We start from the raw sequence: 22,280 nt of genomic DNA on the forward strand, positions 1-22,280 counted from the left end.
GAGTCACTCACATTTGGGTAACCTGTTCCTGTATTTCACCACACATACTCATTGTAAAAAATTTCTTCTGTATACTCAAACCTACCTGTACTCTCTGCTTAAAACAATTACCCCATGTACTGCCACCGAAGGCTTTGGCAAATAGCCTCTGTCCTCTTTGTAAGTATCACTTAAAAACTAAAAGGTTGCACTTCCTGGAGCCTCCTCTTTTCCTGGGTGAACAACTGCAACTCTCAGCCTTTTCTCATGAGAGGAGCTCCAGCCCTTTAGTCACTCATGGCCATCCTTTGGACCAACTGTCTTTCAGTCTGAAGCCATTTTCTCTTGTCCTGTCATTACAAGAGCCTGTAAATAGCTCCTCTACGGCTTTCTTTGAAGTCTCCTTCAGGTAACAGCAGGCCATAATTAGGTCACCTTGAGGCCTTCTCTCTCCTGAACAACCACAGCTGAACAACCACAGCTCCTGGAACCTGCCCTTGTGGGACAGGTGCTCTGTTGGGAATTTAGACTAGAGACTGGAAAAGTACAAAGCCGTGGCTAATTCCAAGTTCTGCACCTGCAAGATAGTGTGTCCTTGGGCCTAACTGAGTATGATAAAGAAGTAGTCAGAGAGACGTGAGAAGTAGAGAACGTAGGGCCCAAAGGAATGAAGAAGAGTCGATGGTATAGTTTAACCAATAGATCGCTTGGCTTACAGAATATTCATAAGCTTATTACTTGCTGTATAAGTGTTTGATGCTTTCTTCAATAAACTGGACCTGTGATGAACCATCTGGTGTCCCCTTCCTTCAACACATGGTGACCCTGAGCATTGACCCCCTTGTCTCGCACTAAAAGAAAAAGGGGGAGGACGTGCCACGGTCGAGGAAGCTGGAGCTGGGTCCTGTTTGCAGCCGGGATGGCGCCGGAATTTTGAAGCACCCTTGGGGTTCACATTGGTGACTCGAGCCATTATGTGTCTGCCGGAGCCTGGAAAGCTGCAAGAGCGTGCTCACGAATAGGCATGGATAGGCAAGCAGCATATGATCTTTTCGCTGCGTATTTAGAAAGGCGAGGGGTAAAGGGGATAGATTCAAAAAAGGAGCTACTAGGGTTGTTAGCCTACGGCTATACTAAAGAAGTTTTCATTAATCCACATACAGTCCATGAACTTTCAGAACGGAGAAAATTTGGGGACATACTATGGGAAGCGGTGTTAGAAGATTATAAGACAGCAAGGAAATTGGGCAAGCCATGGCGGGTGGTGTACAATACACTGCTTCAGCATGTCTCTGAGCGCAAGGCAGCAGCCGCGGCTCGGGGCGCCTGCGGGGCTGTGCTACTGCAAACTCGGCATGGGAGCAGCGGCGGTAGCGGCGGCAGCCACGGGGGGAGCGACCCACGCCGCCAGGGGTGCAGCGCTGGGGGCGGCGCACGCAGTGAGTCAGCCTGCCGGCGAGTCTCGCGAAACAAGGAGCCCAGCGCGGGGGGGTCGCCCGCTCCGACACAAGCGCCGGGGGACTGGAGCGCTTTTCCAGCGCCAGCGCTTCTCCCTCCACCCTGCGGCCGGCAAAAAGCTTCAGTTTTAGACCTAACAGCCGTAATAAATGTGACACTTGTCAACAAAAGAAAAGATTCCTACTGCAATTAAGAAACCAGTGATAATAAACAAGCGACACCAAAGAGCATTGCTGTCAAGACATTCCTCACCTAAGTTAAAAAGACTTTTTGTTCTTCCTGGCAGAGACTGTGAAAGAGAAATCAGCATATTGCGTGGGTCAAATTTCGGCCAATTTGGCTTAGCATCTGTTATGCTGTCTTAAAATCACCTGTATTAACATAGACTTTAAACATCAGAAGCACACATAACTCAGTCGGTGGAACATCAAACTCTGAAATTGTATTTTGAAAAATTTAAAAATGTTAGAGATGTGTTAAAGGGATTGTATAAGTAAAATGTAATGAGTGTGTTTTTTGTATTTTTTGAGCTTTGCTTGGATGTGATAGATGTAAAAGCAAGCACTGAATTCAAAAGAATTTTTCCACAGCTAAACCTTGAACAAACTTCTTATGTTTAAGTGCATTCAAGTATAAAAATGCTGTAGCAAACACATGAAGAAAGTTGTTTTAGCTTAGTATTTTAGAGTCAGACCTGTAAGTAAGTTATAGTAAATGCTATATTCTATTTCTATAGTAAGTTCTATCTGTTGCTAAGTAGTTTAAGTTAAATTATCTATGAAGTGCCATTAAATGTTAAATACTGTTAAGGTTATGTTTTGTTAAGTTTATGTCCTGTTAGGTTTAAGTGCTGTTCAGTTTAATTTCTGTTAAGTTTAAATGTTATTAAGTTTAAGTGAAGTTAGATTCTGTTAAGTTTAAATTATATTAGGTTTAAGTTATGTAGATTTTAAAGTCAGTTAAGTTCTGTTAAGGTTAAGTTCTGTTAAATTTAAGTGATTTTACATGTAAGTTCTCTTGATTAGAAAATCTGTTAAGTTTAGGTTCTGTTAAGGTTAAGATTTGTTAAGGTTAAGGTCTGTTAAACTTAAGTTCTGCTAAGTTAAGTTCTGTTGAGTTTAATTTCTGTTAAGTTTAAGTAAAGATAAGTTTAAGTGATGTTAAGTTCTGTTAAGTTTAAATATTTTAAATTTAAGTATTTTAAGTCTAAGTGCTATTAAGTTTAAGTGATGTTAGATAGATTTATGCTTTTATTCTAGGTGTTTATTTTATAACTTGTTTGCAAAGTGTTGTTGTGAACATCAGAGGAACTTTATTTAAAAGGGACAATCAGAAGCATTTGTGAGTAGAGCCATTCTTGTTTGAAGTATATCTGCGGTTTGAAGATAGAAAGCAAACTTACCAGACAATCAACGCAGATGAAACCTGCGCACATGCTGCTCCTTTAGCTTATTTTTGCAGGTTGTATTAGCACACCTGAGTTTTGTTTGAGCCTTGTAGCACATAGAATCCTTTTTGTATCTGTCGTATAGCATATCCTATAAATAGTGATAGCCTTTTCAGTTTGTCTCGCTGGCTTAGATCCCTTATAAGAGAGAAACCTTACCAGTTGTGAATACTGCTTGTAATGTAATAGTTGTTAGAATTGCCTATTTTTGTGTTGCAAGGAGTGTGACACAGTTAGCCCATAGAACTTTGCTTTTTCAAAAAAGAAAACAGAGGAAATGTTGGGAATTTAGCTGACTAGAGACCGGAAAAGTACAAGTTCTGCACCTTCGATAGTGCTCCAGCCCTCAGATTATCTTCATGGCTCTCCTTCTGGACTCAATCCAACTGATCCACATCATTCTTACATTAGGAGCCCCAGAGCTGAATGCAGAACTCCAGGTGGTGTCTCATTGGAGTGGACTAGAAAGGCAGTAGCACATCCCTCAACCGGCTAGTCATGCTGCTTTTGATGCAGCTCAGGATGTGAGAGGCCACTGGGGCTGTGAGTGTGTCTGCATGACTGTGATCCTGATGGGACATGCTGAGCTTCATATTTGCCAACACCCCCAAATCCTTCTTGTCAAGGCTGTCCTCAGTCCATTCTCTGTCCATATGTATGTGCTTGGAATTGCCCCAGCACAAAGGCAGCCCCTGGCACTCGGCTTTGTTGAATGTACCAAGGCATGCAGGGCCCACCTCTCAATCCTGTCCAGGTTCTTCCAGATAGCATTCCTTCCCTCCAGCATGCTGACTGCAACACATAGCTTGGTGTCATCAGCAAACCTGCTGAGAATGCACCCAATCCCACCATCCCTACCACTGAATAAGATGTTAAACAATGCTGCTCCCAATAGTAACACCTGAGGAGCTCCAGTCATCACTGTCTCCAATTTGGTCACTGAACCAAGTTTAACATTTTGCACTGCATCTCTCCTTTGAAACCCTTAGCTCTTACTTGAAAGATAACTGCATTACTATCGGAATCAGTACACGTTTCAAACAAGTGACAGCAAATTTTAACAAAGTCTGAGGTAAAATAAAAGTTTGAAAGTCTCCAAAGGGTTACTGAGAAATCCTCCAGTATCGGTTCCATGTTTCAATGAATCAAACGCGTATTTGGTGGCACCCAAATCATCTGTTGCATAGGTATTTTAAAAGCTAACTGAGCTTTCCCAATTGCACTTGTCAGTTGGTTTCTTGAGAGTTTCATAAAAACTACAATTCACAATGGTAGGTGATAAAAAATTATGTTGCTTTCACCACAGAGGTCACTGATAAATAACTTTTGACACAACACAAAATAGGACAGTCAGATCTGTACTGCTGCATTTACATTTAAATATACTAGTTAATTTTTAAGTTTGTCTTTTCAAACCACGATCTTCTAGAATAAAAGCAAATTTTCTTTTAAAAGAGGAATGCTGACATCTAAAATTATTAACATGTGCAGAAAATCATTCACATATTTAAGAAGTCAGTAAAGCAAGAATGCTTCTCATCCATTAAAAGCAAAGACAGCCATTCAGAAAGAACACCTCACCTGCATCAGCTCTGGACCGCTGACCTGGTGATTTTCCAAATGGGGTCTTCATTCATCTGTGTTTAAGTGAGCAGCAAAGCTGCTGGACTAGGGTGAAAATCCAGTTCTTTCTAACTTCCAGGATATCTTCTTTTTAGTCTTAGGATGAGACAATCACTTATTAATCCACCATTCAATCAACAACTTGTGCTTCTTCAAATGTAAAAGATGCTCTTTCAATTACAGTACTCTGAAAAACAAAACAGATGAAGTTTATAAGTAGCTTGATTTTGAAACAAAATATATTCCACCTTAACCAAGCCCCACTTTAATGTTTGTTTTCATATGCAACAGGATATTCCTTCACATTTTATTATTCTGAAAACATTCAGCAACACAGGACATATATGGCTAAACAAATACAAGGGCTGCTACTTTTATCCCCTAATAATAGTGTATTTCTAGGTCACTATGTCAATTACAAAGAGAAAGGAAGGCTTCTTAAAAACCATTGAGCTTAACACAGGGAGGTATGACTACTAACTTAAAGAAACTGTATTATCTTTACTGGGTTAAAGTACCAATCAAAGTATCTAACCAATCTATTTGGTTAGAAATAATATGCTCCCACTCACATAGCAGAATAACTTTGCCTCACACAAGTTTAAAAAAGACTGGTGAAAAAAATGCAACACAAAAGCTTTTAAAAGCACTGATTTCACTGCAATGACTGCTTATACCAGCAATTTGTTGAGCAGGTCAATAGTTCATAGATCTGATGATTCATAGATCTCTTTAAGTTTCTGGCAATTCTTTCCACCTAAGATCATCAAATTCCTAAAGCACTTAGTCATCACATTCCTCTAGATAAGGGAAGTAACTGAGAACAATTTTTTAATACTCTTTCCAGGATTTAAAACCAGAAAATTTTTACCGTGTGAAAAAAAATCTAAGCATTACAGGTTAATTTATTTCAGAATAACATTTCTGGGCCAGAAACATTTATGTATAAGAATTCCCTACTTCAGTGTTGCTTACAAAAGAGGCAAGTGAGATCAGATCACTTCCTTAAGAAATGTCACTGCTAATCTGTGAGAGATGGGGCCGGTCTAATCTGTGAGTCAGCACTCTCTTCCCTCTTTTACTTCAGTTTTGGAAACTGTTGTCAATTTTCATACAGGTGTTAAAACCTGAAGAATGTCCCTAACTAGTGATCCAGACAAGGGAAAAATGTAGCTTAAGCTAATGCCTTACTGAATAACAGAACATAAAGGTGACACATCTCAAGGTATGGTAAAACTGTTACACAGAGAAATGCATTTACATCTAACACTTGACAATTCTTTCATTAATTGTACCCATTAACTTCTTGGAACAATACAGCAACAACGAGCAATACACCTAGGAAAAATTGGTAGGGAGCCATCTGCAAATTTTAGAAAGAACTAACTTAAGCAATTTACAGTGAGGAAGTCAATAAGAACTTCTGAAATTAAAAAATTATTTACAGAAACATACTAGTTTTCCACATTTCATCTCATCCTGAAATCTACCAGTGTATACCCAACAATGCTAAAAGCCACCATGGCAACAATATTGAACAATATTCCAACAGGAATCAATTAGTTTGCTTAACTACTTTACTACAAATACAGCATAAGGATTATTTTTCTACTGAACTCTGATGTATTCTCCTATGGACCAAAACACATTAATATAGAAGCATCACAAATTATGAAAAACCAACTCTAAAATCATAGCACTGCTGTGATATACTACCATACTCAGTCTCACAGGTACTGCATAAAAATACAAGATAACTATTCTCCTCCAGAAAAGCTATTAGTTGAGAAGTAACTGTAATCTTATATTATATCTTCTGATCTAAAAACCCCCACAAAACTAAAAGAACAATCCCTCCAAAACACAAACCAACCATCACTACCTTCACAAATCCACAAAATGTGAAAAATCTTCAGATTTAGAAAATAATACACCCTTTTACAGTAAGCTGTTGAACTGTTATTCAAGGGAAGTATTTTGTAACACCAGTATTATGTACTTCCCCCTCACAAGGTTTCCAATTCATAGTGAAAATATAAAGTACTAGATATTTTGATTGCATTGCTTATGCAGTTATGTATAGAAAAATAATTAAACCACAACAAAAAATATGGTTTTCTACCAGTAAAGTTTTTTTTTTAATAGAATATTCCCAAATTTGAAATCATGCTTTGGAGACAGAAAATTTATTCATAATCCTTTTAAAGTCACAATTCATTTGCTAGGACTTAATAAGTGCTTCACTATGCTCTCTGAACCAATGGATGGACACAAGGCTACTGAAGTTAAAACCAGATCCAGCTGTTTAAACTGATTTGCTAGAAACTAAGCCAGTAACTGTTATCAGTTTCAAGCCCTACTGGAACTTTGCTTTCCTAACACTACTATTCTGAATTCAATACATTTCACTTGCATAGCGACAGTTGTGAAGTTACTAACAATGACGCATAAAATCTCATTTTCTGAAAACAAACTGATGCACTTTAAGAACACTTTGAATTTCAAGAATATGTAAGTTAAGTCTTACTTATTTAATTACAAATACACTAAATCCTGTACAACTTAGAATTCTTAAAAGTGATAAATGACAAAATATCAGACTTAATGCCAACATGCAAGTATCTTGATGTCCCAATATGGAAAATCATAAAGAGAAGATAATTAAGTCATGAAATGAAAAATCTTTTACTTTAAATCTTTAAATCTTTCAAGTCTCAAGAAATGTCATGCTTCACATAAAAGTAGGAAACACAAAACCAAAACACACTTCTGATGCACCTTGTTTGGCAATATGTAAGATGACCTATGAAACAATCAACTTTTTAAAGTCATTCTGTTGATAGTGGCAGATACACTAAAGTAAATCCAACATATATAAGTAGGGGTTTTTTGGATACAAAGTGACACATTCAAATCGACTTTACAGATGAGACTTTACAGACTGCCAGTAACTTCTGGAAGAGAAGAGCGACTGCCTACTTGTCAGACACCCATTCTTCCAACACCCAACAGCACAGGTTATGATCAGTGCAGCGGCAGGTTTTGCTTACAAGACAGACATTGTTTTGACTTGTGAGCTGCTACTCTCCAGCCCAGGTGTGTTGCTCATCTGTTTTTACAAGCCTTTCTACACAAAAGCACACTTTAGGAAAAAGTGTGGAAATTGATGACTGCTTTGTCTGATAGCAGTCTAATTATTGCAGAGTGTCTCAGAGGCTACTAAGTGTTAAATTAAAAACACTAGCATTACAAATTGTCAATCATACCAGTTCTATTTGAGAACAGTGGGATCATACTATCAAAATAGGCAAAAAGACATGACATAAGGACAGAAAAAAAAAAGTAATGAAAAAAATTTTTTGCAGTATAAAGGGAAATTATGGAAAAAACAACATGCACAGACTTCTTACTGTGAAATATCTTATCCCCATTCTAAAAACTTAATTGTTTACAAACATTAAAATGGTTATATGAACTTTTAACTCCATGAAAATAAGTACAACCACCTAAAATAATTCTCTGGCTTAAATTTTACTTAACATTCATGTCTGTATTTCCATAAAATTGCATGCATTTCACTGCAACACATGGCATAATGCTGTTTAGTGAAAGCTTCATGGCTCTGCTATCCACTGAAGAGGGATGCTAGCAGACAAAACCAATGATAATTAATGCTGACACCAAGCATCATAATTTTAAGTGCCTCGCTCCTAACCAGCATATTTAAATTTTACCATCATGAACACAGAAGAAAGTATTTGCTGAGGAAATGCTTTAGGGGTAGAGAAGTTTGTAAGGAGAGGAAGGGTAATTGCATTTATTGCTTGCATTTAGATGATACAATTTCTGCCAAAAGCGGCAGGCTTGCACTTTCTCAGCTCTGTTCCAGCTGTCAGAGCCACCAGTGATCAGGCCTTCTGGCACCACCTGGTGGGCTTTAATATTTTTACGTTGCTATCTAATACACTTCTGTATACAACTCACTGAGAACTTCCACTGCTAGCTGCTCAGGGGAGGACCAGCGCTTCACAAAAATGTTCTGGGGAAGGAGTCATTCTAAACTGAAATGCATAAACTAAATTCCTTGGTAAGCAATTGTGACTTCCATAAATTAGCTCAGAGCTACTGCTATATGTCTATGATGAAGTAGTAGTATAGTTTATTCCAGCACTAACAAGCTGGATGAAGTATGTTATTCAGCATGTTAGTCTGTTATTCAGACTCCCAATCCTTATCATATGAGCAGAAAGGATCATGCTCTGCAAGTCTTCTGCACCTGCCTCCCCAAAGGCAATTTTACTGTTAAGATTTCTCCTAAGTAATGACAGCAAAAAAAATATGCTGGTTTTAGTTTGTTACTTGTTGGGTTTCTTTTTTCATTACCTAATAAAAAAACCCAAAATGCTTTCCTGTGGTACAAGAATTCAGCAACTCAAATTACAAATTTTTGAAATATCTTACCAGCTGAATCAGCATATTAGTTATTAGGAACTTCTTTTATTCTATACTAGGAATTTGTGTAGGTAGCAAGATCTGATGTCTGAGAAGAAAGTACAGTTACAGTACATGAAATCTGAAGATAAAACTGATTTGCAGCTGACAACTACGGAAAAAATACTTTTCAGAAACATGTTTATGAACTGAAAGACCCCAAGTCAAGTACAACTACCACTCCACTATCATGGCCTCTGCAGTTTTACCTCTACCCAGAGAGGTGCTGTCTACAATTGTACAGAAACAAACAGCACTGGTGTGCAACTGTGTGTGCACATACACAAACACACCCATACCACCGCACTGGTACTGCTCTATGGGGCTTTGACCTGGTCTAGGGAAGGAAGGCCCTGCCACTAGCAGGGCAGTTAGACTAGATGTTCTTTAAACACCCCTTCCAACACAAACTACTCTCATGACAGATATAAAACTCACAAAATTCAAATTTAACTCCACATTGCAATCCCATAGTGATGAACTGCAGATTATTCAGGAGAAGACTAGAAGAATCTGAAATTTGTGCACAGTCTTTTGTTGACAAGGTGTCTTTAAAATTCAAGAGACAACACACTGCAGTTTCTAATTATTTACTAAAAAATTTTAGCATAAACAAATGGACAAGTTATTTACCATAATGAAAAACAATATAAAAAGGTTTGCTGTTAAATTCTTGGGGTTGCAGGGAGGGGCTGGAACTCAGAACTGCATGGGTGTGGCTATTCTATAGCATCTACATGAGCACTGCAGGGCACAGCCCTGGGGGAAAGAAAAGGTGAGTATCCTGCAAAAATGACACAACTTTGTTTACCTCTTTTCAGAGAGGTTGCTGGAATCAGCTGAGTGGACACTGCCCTCTCTTGCCACTCCTGTACCTGAGGAGAGTGCAGCTCTGGGTGTCAAACACAGCTGAGCCCAGTGGAACAGTTAAAAGCCCTGGCGCTGCTGGGAACCTGCGGAAACCTAGGGAACCAAGCCATAGCAGAGTGAAGAGGGCAAAACCAGAGGCACTCGGGTGGGAATCAGCCACAGGGAACAAAGCAGTGGCATAGCACAATGTGAATGATCTTGCTTTCAGGGGTCTGTCATTGTTTTTCATTGTCTCAGACCGGCAGGACAGGGAGAGCCAACTGTGGGGAGCAGCTGCCATCTTGTCCTAGCTGCCACAGAGAACTACGTGGAGGCGGCGAACGCCTGTTTTTGTCTATAATGCACCTTCTCTTCCTGCATACTTTTGTTATAATATTGCTACTATTACTGTGCATTTCTTATTCCACTGCTGTTCGCTTTCACTAAATTGTGATCACTGCTGTTTGCTTGCACTAAATTGTGATCTAACCCTTGGAGTCTCTGTCTTCGTCAGGAAAAGGGGAGAGGCTTATTTGGAGTTTAATCTGTGGCTGGGGTCAAATCACTATTCATTGGTGCCCACTGTGAGCCACAAGAGGGTTGAAATAACTTTGATCTAAGAATCTGTCTCATTAGGTACAGAATTCACTAGTTACACTGCTCTGTTTGTTCATGGAGGTGTGATATTTAACCCTGCATATGTTCCTACGCATGCTCCCCATGACGCTATTTTTACGGAGTAGAAAGAAGGACCAGGATTGCTTTGTTGCTGTACTGTGTGCCATGATAACATCAATGGCAATAAAGGTCATCTGGGCTGTGTGTTCAGTGCTGTTCACTGGTCCTGGCCTTGTCTGCTACCTCTGAGGATTCATTAATAATAACACGCAGCCTGTAGAGGGGCCGGAGAACAATTATTTTTCTCATCCTTTCACCCTTTTTTCCTCCTCTGAGCCTCCTACAACAGTTTTTGAGAATCCTGAATTCCATTTGGATTAAAGAAAGCATATTCTAATTGCAATATCTGCCAAATTTCTTCAGTGCAGTCTAGAATAAGTGAAATTTAGAATAAATTACGTCTACACAATGTTTTGAGTCAGCATAGACACATTTAGGGAAACTGTTCAGTGAACTGCCCTGAACAGTCTGAGTAGTCTGAGCTGAACAGTCATGAGTAGTATGGGATGGTGGAGAAAACAAACCAGCTTTTAAAAGAGCATGCTGCTCCAGTGGTTTGGAAGTTCACCCCTGAAAAAGAGAGGACCTTGATAAAGTGGCAAAATATTTGAAAGAAAAATGCTGTGACAGCTCCACAGAGGCGTAAACTTATGCAACTTGCTGACACTTGTCAGACACTGCTTGTGTGTCTGACAGCATGCCCAGGGGAAGGAGAAGAAAGCAGAGCAACAGGCAGCAAGGCAACTCAAACTGCAGCTGAACCAGAGGAACAACGCATGCCAGCAGCAGCTGCCCCTGCTCAGAAGAAAAAAAATTCAAGAACAAATCAATTCACATTCTCAGAGGCAGACACAGGGCTGATCCCTATCCATGGATGAGCTCTGAGATACACAAAAAGATTACAGCCACCAGCCTGGTGAGCCCTACTCACCTGGCTGCTTGATGTTGGGATATTGTGGCAAATAGTGCAACACTAGATGGCAATGAAGCCAAGCAATTAGGATCTCTGTCCTGGAATGCAGGCATTGACCAGGGGATTTAGAAAAGACCAGGAACTCTCAGTCTCTGCAAGTAACTCCTGCCAAGTCTGATGGAGAGGTACTTTTGCACAGATGACCTTTTAATGCACCAACCAAGTGGAACACCATCAATTCAAGGTATCCAGTACCTGAGAGAATTAGTTGTAATGCAGGTAATCTGTAAGATTCAAAAAATGAGCAGTCCCCTATAAATACAGATGAATCCAAGTGCACAAAACATGTGGTGACGTTCCTACAGAGCGTGCCAGTGTCACATGCCAACTCACTGGCAGAGAAGTCATAGAGGGAAGGAGAAAAAAGTGAACAATTTGGCTACCAAACTCCAGCTATATAAAGAAACTATCTCCATCCAAATACAGGACTGCATCTCATCTGTGAAATGATTGTCCAAGGACTCACAACAATGTAATGGGAAAATTAAAGAGGACCAACAACAATTTAAAAAAAACTACCCAAAATTTAAGGAGGAAATGTCCCATGCCCTGCCAGTACAGATCAGAGGTCCTGCTATTAGGCAGCAGGTGCTCCCCAGCTAGAGAGAGAGGGTATACACCACAAGGTAATCTGTGGTTCTAGATGCATGACCACTGAGAACATGTGAGGAAATGGGATGGAAAACCACCTCTGCTCTAGCAGCACTTCTGTTGAGATGAATAATAAACACCACACTAAACTCTTTGATAATAAATGCAGCTCCAGCTTTCCAAGACCTCAGAGAGATTAAAAAGGCTGATGTTATTTCTGATCCTCTTGAAGGGACCTTCAGGTCATACTCACATGAAGTAACAAGTACCATGACCAGACCAAGAGATGCCCTGCCTCTGAATAAGAGGGGGAAAGGAATGATCACGTCTACTGGAATGTGGATCTGATGCCCTGGCACGTAAGACCCATGAGAATGTAGGGCTTTAACTGGCACCAACACAGTGATGCCATCAAGGTATCTAGGGGCAGAATCTATATTTCTGGGGTGACAGGGGGATCCCAACAGTTGACTCTGAAAGCTGAAGTAAGCATGACTAGAAACGAATGACAAGAACATTCCCTCAGGAATCTGTGGCTCTGGGTGCCAAGAAGAACAGAGTCCAGAGGAGTTGAGTGGAGATGTCAAAAGTAGCGTCACTGGCTCAAGAAGCCACCAGGAATGATACAGTGGTGCAGTGTGACATGGATGGCCTTGCTTTTGGGGGTTTTTCTGCTATTGTTTTCTGTTGTCTTGGCCTTGGCGACAGGTAAAGTTGGCTGTGAAGAGCATCTGCCATCTTGTCTTTCTCCAGGGAAACCACACAGTACTGAGTGCAGAACAGCCACAAACCTGTCTTTACCCTGGCGGCCAGGCAAAGCTAAGTCATGGTGATGAACACCTGCTTTTGTGTGTAAAGCCTTCTCATTCTCTATACTTTTGTTATCAGCATTGCTACTATTACTGTATGTTTCTTATTCCACTCCTGTTTGCTTTCAGTAATTGTTATGTCAACCCATAGCATCTGCCTTTCCCTCCTTTCTTACTAGAAGGGCAGGGAGAAGAGACATGTCTTATTTGGAGTATAGTTTCCAGCTGGTGTTAAAACACCACAGTTATGAAGATAAGAGTAAAACCAGGAAAGCTGACATAACGTAGGAATCCTAAAATAAATTCGGTAACACTACAGTAGAACAATATGTATGAACAGTAATTAGGTTGAAGATTTATCCCAGAGGTTTAGAATTACATGGGTAGCTTTAAAAAGGGTACTATTCTTTCAGAAGGCTGCTATCTCAGGCAGCAGTTTGAGCAAGTTTCATTAAACCTATCATCTTTTAGCGCATGTACCTACCATAGCTTTTTTAAAGTTAGGAACGGTGATCAAGGTGAAAGGTGGATTTATTTTGTCTGAATTCATTAACTTGAAATATTAGTATAGTCTTACAAGATCACATGTAGATGGTAACCTGTGAATACTGCATTCAAAAGTTCTTACACACATTAAAAATAAAGATGAATGGAAAAAACAGAGAGAAATCCTAGAATTGCAATTTCCATTCTTTTTACTTTCTTTTCCAAGTCTTTCTACTTTCTCAATTAGCAAAATGTAGTAGTTAGAGAACCCAGTACAGTTTGTGCTTTACTTCCATTACATTTCCTTCATGTTATATCATTAAAGCAGCTCACTCACTTAATCCAGGTCAGCATTACAATGGGTGTAACTTTAAATAAACTCTGACAGTGTGTATTTGGGTTAATTTGCAAAGACAGCAGTAAAAACTTCATTAGAGCTGGGATTACAAAACAGTACTTTAAATAAATGGGCAAGTTATTTACCATTATCTTTTTTAATTTCAGAGACTTAATAACACCTTTATAGAATTAGAGTATTACCTTGCAAGCTAATTTTCAGAACACCCTCACTACACTTCTAAATTGCAATAAAAGCACCAGTGAAGAGGTCAGGAAGGCACAGGATTCTCAGTCCCCATGTTAGAATGCAGCTTGTTCTGATTTAAGAAAAAAGCGCTTTAGGCTGAATGATAAAAAGATGTTGTTTTCTCCAAGCTTATACGTAATTTTTAGTGTCTACATCTACATGTATTTTAGCATACCCTTACGCTTACATATATTTGTATGCACATGCATTTGCAGTATCCCTCATCATTGTGGGAGATTCAAGGTACTAAAAATAAGTCTTCTTATCTGCATTAGAGTACCCATCCATCAACAGCATGAAAAACCAAAAACCCCAAGGAAACAGGACCTTTCACGGTCTACTGAGAAACACCAAACAAACATCCAAAACACAGAGTAATCATGTTAGACTCTACCATGCAGGAGAACTGCTTAAAATTACAGGAAGAACACATTATATCGCATTTGATGGCAAGAGTGGATGATGTTCCTTGAAAAGGCCTGGATTCCTGGGAGAAAAATCAATTTCAGAATTCTAAGCACTATGCAAAGAAGGACAGGGTTTGTCTTAAAATGTTCACATATAAATTTGTATTGTAGTTTAAAATGAGTAAAATCCATAGGTGAAAAGTGTCTGTGAGATGTGGAACTTCCCCATTGTTTTCCAGCCCAATATAAGAGTCAATATACCTAACTAGTGCCACATCACTGAAATTGATTACTGAAGTTCAGCTTTAGGGAGTCACGGTCTTTCCAAACAGCAAGAAGTACTTTCCTGAAAGTTTAGGTATCTAAAATCCAATGCCTACTCTTCTTAAACATAGCAAGGGGTCACTTTCTAAAGTGTCTAGATCCTACTGCATACAAAGAATAGAATTATTTCAGACTTTCTGGGCAACTACAAATTAAGATTATGTCATCTTGATTCTCCTGTGACTGGCTTGATATTTTATGCCACATCTCAGGATATAGCAGAACATGAATGTGGAATTCTGGCCTCAAGAATGCTATTGTTTTCACCTGCCTTTGGGCGCTCCTCAGAAAGATCATCTGGCTTGCTTCCTTTGCGGGTCCTTTAGTGTGGAAGGTAACATTTTCAACATACTTAACACAAAACAAAATAGCAAGTATGTATGACCACAAAACAACTACTTTTTAGCTTCAGGGTTACAAAGGCCCAGACTGTACCGGCCTAGGGTTTTGGGGTTTTCTGTTTTGTTTGTTTTTTGGGGTTTTTTTTGGTTTTTTTTTATATAATGGGGAAATGAAAAAAAAAAACAAAAACAACAACAAAAAAAACACCCCTGACTACAAATTGCCTAAAGAATACTAGCAAACAAAACCAGAGGTTGAAGCGTGATCCATTAGAGACCTGGAATTATCAGTTCCTTGCACATGAGTAAGAATCTCAACGCAACCTGTGAAAAATTCCATAGTTAACTTGCATTATCTGTCCATGTACTTGAAGAAATCAATGTGTAGGAAACTTTAATATGCAGTTATTGTAAGGAAACCCTACTCTAGAGGTTCACAGAACTGTGAGCTCAATGCACAGAAATTCTTCTCATAAATAGATTTCTCTTTGAGGGCTCTTGTAGCTCAAACACAGATGGAAATTAAGCTACCACTTCTCTTCCTCCAACAGCTCCAGTGAGAAAGGGACAAAAAGGCAGAGATTATGGATTGAGACAATTCACTAGAAAAACAGCAATGAGCTAAGGAACACAAACAGTAGTAGCAACAATACTAATAACAACAGCGTATAAAAGAGGGTGATCACATGCAAAAAATGCTTATAGAAGTCCAACTGACCCAATGTTACCATGTCCAGTGACACACAGATTCCTCAGACAAAGGAGAATATTGCAGACTTTACCACAGCCACCATCTTCTTCCCTGAGCCCAAGACAAAGAAAAACAATGGTACACAAATCATCTTGGGAAGTTTAGGAAGGACGTTGACGCACTTGAATGCATCCAGAAGAAGGCACCAAGGCTGGTGAAGAGCTTGGTGCACAAGCCTGACGAAGAACAGCTGAGGGAGTTGGTGGTATTTGGCCTGGAGAGAAGGAGGCTCAGGGGTGACCTTCATCACTTTCTACAACTTCCTGAAAGGGGGCTGGAGCCAGCTGGGGGGCTGGTCTTTTCTCCCACAAGAACAAGAGGACACAAGCTGCACCAGGGGAAGTTTAAGTTAGACATTAGAAAAAGATTCTTAGCTACAAGAGTGACTGGGCACTGGAATTGTCTGCCCAGGGAAGTGGTGGAGTCACCATCCCCAGATGTGTTTTAAAAAAGACTGGATGTAGCACTCTGTCCCATGTTTAGCTGATGAGGAGGTGTCGGGTCATAGATTGGACTTGATCATCTCAAAAGGTCTTTTCCAGCCCAGTTCACTCTGTGATTCTGTCTCCACCCATGCTCCTTCCTCAGGCCTAAGACAAAAACCATAATGTACATATCCCCCAGCTGGACTGCCCACACACTACTCTGTTGGCTCCTTTGATCTCCTGAAAAAACAGAACAAAATAAAGGCCATTCTGCATCATGTTCCCTTTTTCTCCAATTTAAAGCCATGCCCTCTAATAATGATGGGGGTGCTATAAAATAACCTGGCCCTGCCCACACAGTGTGGGCATCTCCCTCCTGGCAACTGTGATGAAATTACCTCTGTCCTAGCCAAAATTAGGACAAGTGCGAAATTAAGATCATAGAATAAGGATGGAGATTACAGATCAGAAGTTTCAATGTGCCTTAACTGTTAAGAAGGGAGGGAGTGAGGGAGAATACAGAGGATTCTGGCATGCTCTTTCTTTTACTGGTGGTATGTATATGAGCAGTTGCTTCCCATGCAGTTGCTTCCCCTTTTAGTACAGCGAGAATTTTTGTCCTGATGCATTAACCAGGAGGTGCTAATCAGATCTCGCCTCTCCCAGGCCTAGAACTAGCAGCTTCATGCTGCAAATTCTTTCCTTCTGTCCCTGACCTCAAGTTTTCACTGTGATGCTTTATTTTACAGACAAGTACCTTCTGTGGCCTTGACAATCTGACACAGGAAACTGTGCTCTTTAAGTCCTTACACCTTACACCCCATAGCTCCAGGGACTCTTTTCTTCAGCTCATAGGTTGGCCACAAGGGTGATGCATATGAAGCAACAGAAGAAGAAAAGACAGAAGCAATAACATGAACAGTCATACAATGTACAATAGCTATCCAAATCATTAAAAATGCCAATCCAATGGCAATCATCAACCCAAGTCTCATTAGCCACTTCCCCTACCCTCCCCCTATCCTTGAGTCCCAAGGATCAAAGTACTGACATAATCCAGGAACTGGTGCTAACTCCTAGAGAACTGTCTTGGTCTTGGAGTGATTGGTAGCAATTTCTCTTAATTCTGCCTTGGGCTTCTTCAGTCAATGCCACTGCATTGTGAACAGTGATACAACATTCAGTTTTATTAAGATTTAACATTCCACATACCCCTTCCTCGCTTAATAATAACATATCTAAAGCCCTTTTAGACACTTTTTTGGACTTGCAATTTAAGGTCTCTGAACACCTACCTCATCCAGTCACTGAGGGTATGTATCTTCAACATAAAAGGTTCTCATGCAAAACAGAAACCAGCTCTCATACAAAAGGTTCTCGTGCAAACACATCAGTCCACTGGGCCCACACTCTATTTCTCCAGGAGACAGAGTACAGCTCTGGAGAAAGGCAGAAGAAGACAGGGAGAGGGATCCTTCCTCACTCTGGGCTTCTTGGTGGTGGGCATGCCCAAGTCGTTCTTCCAGGAGTACCACCCATACGGTCCAAGTTCACACACAAAATCACAAGGTTGGGAGCGACCTTCAAAATCACTGAGTCCAGCCCACGCCCTAACACTTCAGCTAGACCATGACACTGAGTGCCACATCCAGTCTTTTTTAAACACATCCAGGGACGGTGACTCCACCACCCCCCTGGGCAGGCCATTCCAGTACTTTATCATCCTTTCTGTAAAAAACTTTTCCCTAACATCCAATCTAGATTTCCCTTGGTGCAGCTTGAGACTCTGTCCTCTGGTTCTGTCAGCTGCTGCCTGGAGAAAGAGACTGACCCCCACCTGACCACAGGCACCTTTCAGGGAGTTGTAGAGAGTGGTGAGGTCACCCCTGAGTCTCCTTTTCTCCAGGCTGAACAGCCCCAGCCCCCTCAGCCATTCCTCACAGGCCTTGTGTTCCCAGCCCCTCACCAGCCTCGTTGCCTCCTCTGGACGTGCTCAAGTGTCTCAAGGTCCTTCCCAAACTGAGGGCCCAGAGCTGGACACAGCACTCGAGGTGTGGCCCCACCAGTGCCAGTACAGGGGCAGAATGACCTCCCTGCTCCTGCTGGCCACACTATTCCTGGCACAGGCCAGGAGCCATTGGCCTTCTTGGCACCAGGGCACACTGCTGGCTCATGTCCAGCCGGCTGTGGACCAGCACCCCCAGGTCCCTTTCTGCCTGGGCCCTGTCCAGCCACCTTGTCCCCAGCCTATAATGCTGCAGGGGCCTATAACATAATTGTGGCCAAAATGCAGGACTTGGCACTTGCAGTTATTAAACTCCATCCTGTTAGACTCTGCCCATCCATCCAACCCTTCCAGGTTTCTCTGCAGAGCCCTGCTACCCTCCACAACAGATCAACACACGCTCCCAGCTTAATGCTGTCTGCAAATTTACCATTAAAGACTCAACATCCTCACGCATGTAAGTCTGTAAAAATGAACAGAACTGGCCCCAGCACAGACCCCTGAGGGACACCCCTGGTGGCTGCCCCCAGCTGCATGCAGCACCATTCCCCAGGAGTCTCTGGGCTCGGCCATGCAGCCAGTTCCTAACCCAGCAAGGAGTGCTCCTGTCCAAGCCCTGGGCTGCCAGCTGTCCCAGGAGTGTGCTGTGGGACACAGTGTCAAAGGCCTTGCTGAACACAGCAGGTACAACACCCACAGCCTTTCCTGCATCCACCAGGTGAGTCACCTGGTCATAAAAGGAGACCATGTCAGTCAAACACGACCTATCCCCTCCATGTTGGCTGGGTCTGATACCCTGGCCATCCTGTAAGGGCTGTGTGATGACACTCAGTATAAGCTGCACCATTACCTTGCCAGGTACTGAGTAAGGTACAAGCTGCCTGGCCTAAAATTACCAGGATCCTCCTTCCCACCCTTTTTGTGAATGAGTGTCACACTGGCCAGCTTCCAGCCATCTGGAACCTCACCAGTGAGCCAGGACTGTTAGTAAATGATGGAGAGGCTTTGCAAGCTCATCTGCCAGCTCCCTCCTCACCCTGGGATGGACCCCATCTGGTCCCATGGATTTATGAACATCCAAGCAGCTCAGCAATTCTCTGACTGCCTCCTCTTGGATAATGGGGGCACCATTCTGCTCCCTGACACCATCTACCAACCCAGGAGGACAGCAGTCCTGAGGACAAGCCATCTTCCCACTAAAGACAAAGGCAAAGAAGGTGTTAAGCACCTCTGCCTTCTCCTCACCTGAAGTTACTAAGTTCCCTTCTGCATCCAATAGAGAGCAAAGGTTAGTCTTTCCCTTCTTTTTACCATTCATATATTTGTAAAAACATTTGTTATTATCTTTTACAAAAGTTGCCAAATTAAGTTCAAACTGAGCTTTGGCCTCCCCAGTTTTTTTCCTACATGACCTAGCAAGCCCCTTAAATACTTCCTGGGAACCTTGACCCTCCTTCCAAAGATGATACATCCTCCTTTTTTTCTTCAATTCCTTCAAAACCTCATTGCCCATCCAGGCTGGACATTTGCCTCATAGATTCATCTTTTGGAACACGGGGACAGTCTGCTTCCATGCCCTCAAGATCTCTGTTTTGAAGCATGCCCACCTTTCCTTGACTCCTTTGTTTTTAAGGGCTACTTCCCAAGGAACTCTCTGAATAAGTCTCCTAAACAGGCCAAAGTTTGCCCTCCTGCAGAAGTCCAATGTAGAAGTTACACGTATGCATGGCAGCATACCCCCTTGAGACCTGTGTTTGACCGATGATAACTCTATGAGCAGTTGCCTTCTTTCACACACTTTTCACACATATAGTAGGAATCCTTGGATGCATTAACCAGGATGCACTAACAAGGATCGATCTGCCTCCTCCAGGCCTAGAATTAGCACCTTCCTGTTGCAACTTCCTCCGTTTTCTGCAATCTAAAGTTGCTGCTGTGTAAGTTTGCCTTATGGTAAGTTCCTTCTAAGGCCTGGACAGGCAACTGTGCTCTTCAAGTCCTTACATTTGAGTTATATCAGAATCACTTTTTACATTAAAAATTACCTAAAGTCTTAAAAGAATACTTTGTATTCTTTTAAGAAAATAAGGACTGTTAAAGGAAGTAGAAACCCAATAGCATGTTTTTCATCAAAAAACATGTAAAGAATCTTGGTTCACAACATGTATGTTAAAACTATGACACAGTTTTCCCTGATCTTATTTCAGCACACTCTTTGCTAAGAACACTGTAAATAAAACAGAGCCCACGATCAAACATCAGATCTCAAACAGGAACTGCTGTTGCCCAAGCTGTTGAAACTCCAAGATAGCAATGTTTTGATTTTAGATTTCTTATTTCAGAGCAATAAAAAAAATTGCTCAAAGAATACAAAAACTAAACACAAAACAAACCAGCAGTGTACAATACTAAAAACAATCTAAAACACCTGAACCTCACCTAAAGATTACATTTGAGAAAAATACAATTCAGAGATCAAATGCCTAAAAACAGCAAGCTCAAGCTTTTGCCTACAAACCCCTAGCTGATAAGTTAAAGAAGGCTTCTAAATTACTTTTACATTTTAAAAGACTTTTTCTATAGAACTCAAGGAAATTTTTCTTTTTCTCCAAATCATGTAAATCAGTATTAGCACTTTCTTAGTAGGATCTTTTAAACTTGCTGTGATGCATCGCCACTTAGTAAGAGTTCAACAACTATTAAGGGGAAAGTTGAGCAACCCTTACACTTGCTTAATTATAATTGCACAGCATTTTTATAAAAATACAGTTCATTATTTCCATGTTCATTTGAGCTCTGCTCCTCTCACATTCGCAACATTTTAAGTACATGCATAATGACCATTTAAGAGATGAGGTAAGCCTAAACAGGCACACAACAGCAGTCGCTACTGGTGCCGCGTAAGCATAAGCACGTTCAAATCCTTCTATCGAGGGTATCAGGTTAACAAGTCTGTGCCACCAGCAGCATGTAACGCTTGCCTGGCTGCCCACATTTACCATACACTGGCTACCCTTCCAGACTGGAAGGTCTCTTTACCTCTCAAAGCCACTCTACAGTTGCTAAAGCTATCTGCCACTATGAAATATTGAACTAAAATAAGCCAAGAATTCTCTAACTTCTTTGAAAACACCTTACTCCTCAACAACTGCCTTACATTCTCTCTTTACCCCTCCCCCGACCTCAGCCTTTGGTGTTTCTTCCATTTAAGTCATTCTACCATTGCTTCACAGGAAAAATCCTTCAGTCATTTGACCATAACCAGTTCAATCAGTTGCTCAACTTTTTTTACACAGTTCCTCATACCCATAATCTTGGGATTTTTTTTCTATCCTATGCTGTTTGCAAAACCAACCAAAGCTAATAGTACACTGTTCTCTGTGGCTTCTGGCCTCTCACTGAGGGCTACTTGTCACAAATAAAATTCATAGCCATCACTCTGAAAAATTCTACATTTCAGTCACCAGCAGAAGCATTAAAAAAGCATAAAGCAGATCACAGAACACGAACTAAAAAATTCTCAGTGGTTGTCCTCACCAGCGCAACAAGTAACACTACAAATTACAGTTGCAATCCTACCCAGCCCACACCATGCTGCATAGAAAACATGGGGATTTACCAAACTCTGGTGCAGGGGGTCTTTGGTTAAGTATACATAAATAAGAATTGTTCAATGCTTATTTCTTTGAGTTGAAGTGATCCATTAGCAGCTCACAAACTTTTTTCCACTTATAAAAACCTATGCCCTTAACAAAAATATATTCTTTATACTTATCAATTTCACACCTTTGATACAAAGTCTGACATATTAATCAAGAACAATACAGTTTCTTTCTGAAAGAAAAAAATCAGTTTTTCCTAACTACATCATTATAAAGAGACTTAAGAAATTTTGATTGAAGTTTCATTATGAATTTTCTTTTAAATTTTTGAGGTCATATCCAGGCTAAGAAATACTAATGTCAACCACAAGCATTGCAAATAAGCAGTACCACAAAATTCTTAAATGCCTGCTTAGAACCACTCCCCAAATCTCACACTCATTTTACTAGTTCAA

The 22,280-nt window shown here is 40.8% G+C and overlaps 1 protein-coding gene across 4 annotated transcripts in view; it reads right to left on the minus strand.

Annotated features, from left to right (window-relative positions):
- Positions 1–22,280, minus strand: part of SPIN1 (spindlin 1) — a 64,746-nt gene that overhangs the window by 21,810 nt on the left and 20,656 nt on the right. For all 4 annotated transcript variants that reach the window (XM_058043314.1, XM_058043312.1, XM_058043313.1 and 1 more), the window contains exon 2: positions 4,466–4,694. In XM_058043314.1, coding sequence (XP_057899297.1) covers positions 4,466–4,517 — 52 coding nt within the window. In that variant the 5' untranslated portion in view covers positions 4,518–4,694. The remainder of the gene's footprint in view (positions 1–4,465; positions 4,695–22,280) is intronic.

The sequence above is a fragment of the Melospiza georgiana genome, chromosome Z (genome assembly GCF_028018845.1).
Source record: "Melospiza georgiana isolate bMelGeo1 chromosome Z, bMelGeo1.pri, whole genome shotgun sequence".
Classification (NCBI taxonomy): Eukaryota; Metazoa; Chordata; class Aves; order Passeriformes; family Passerellidae; genus Melospiza; species Melospiza georgiana.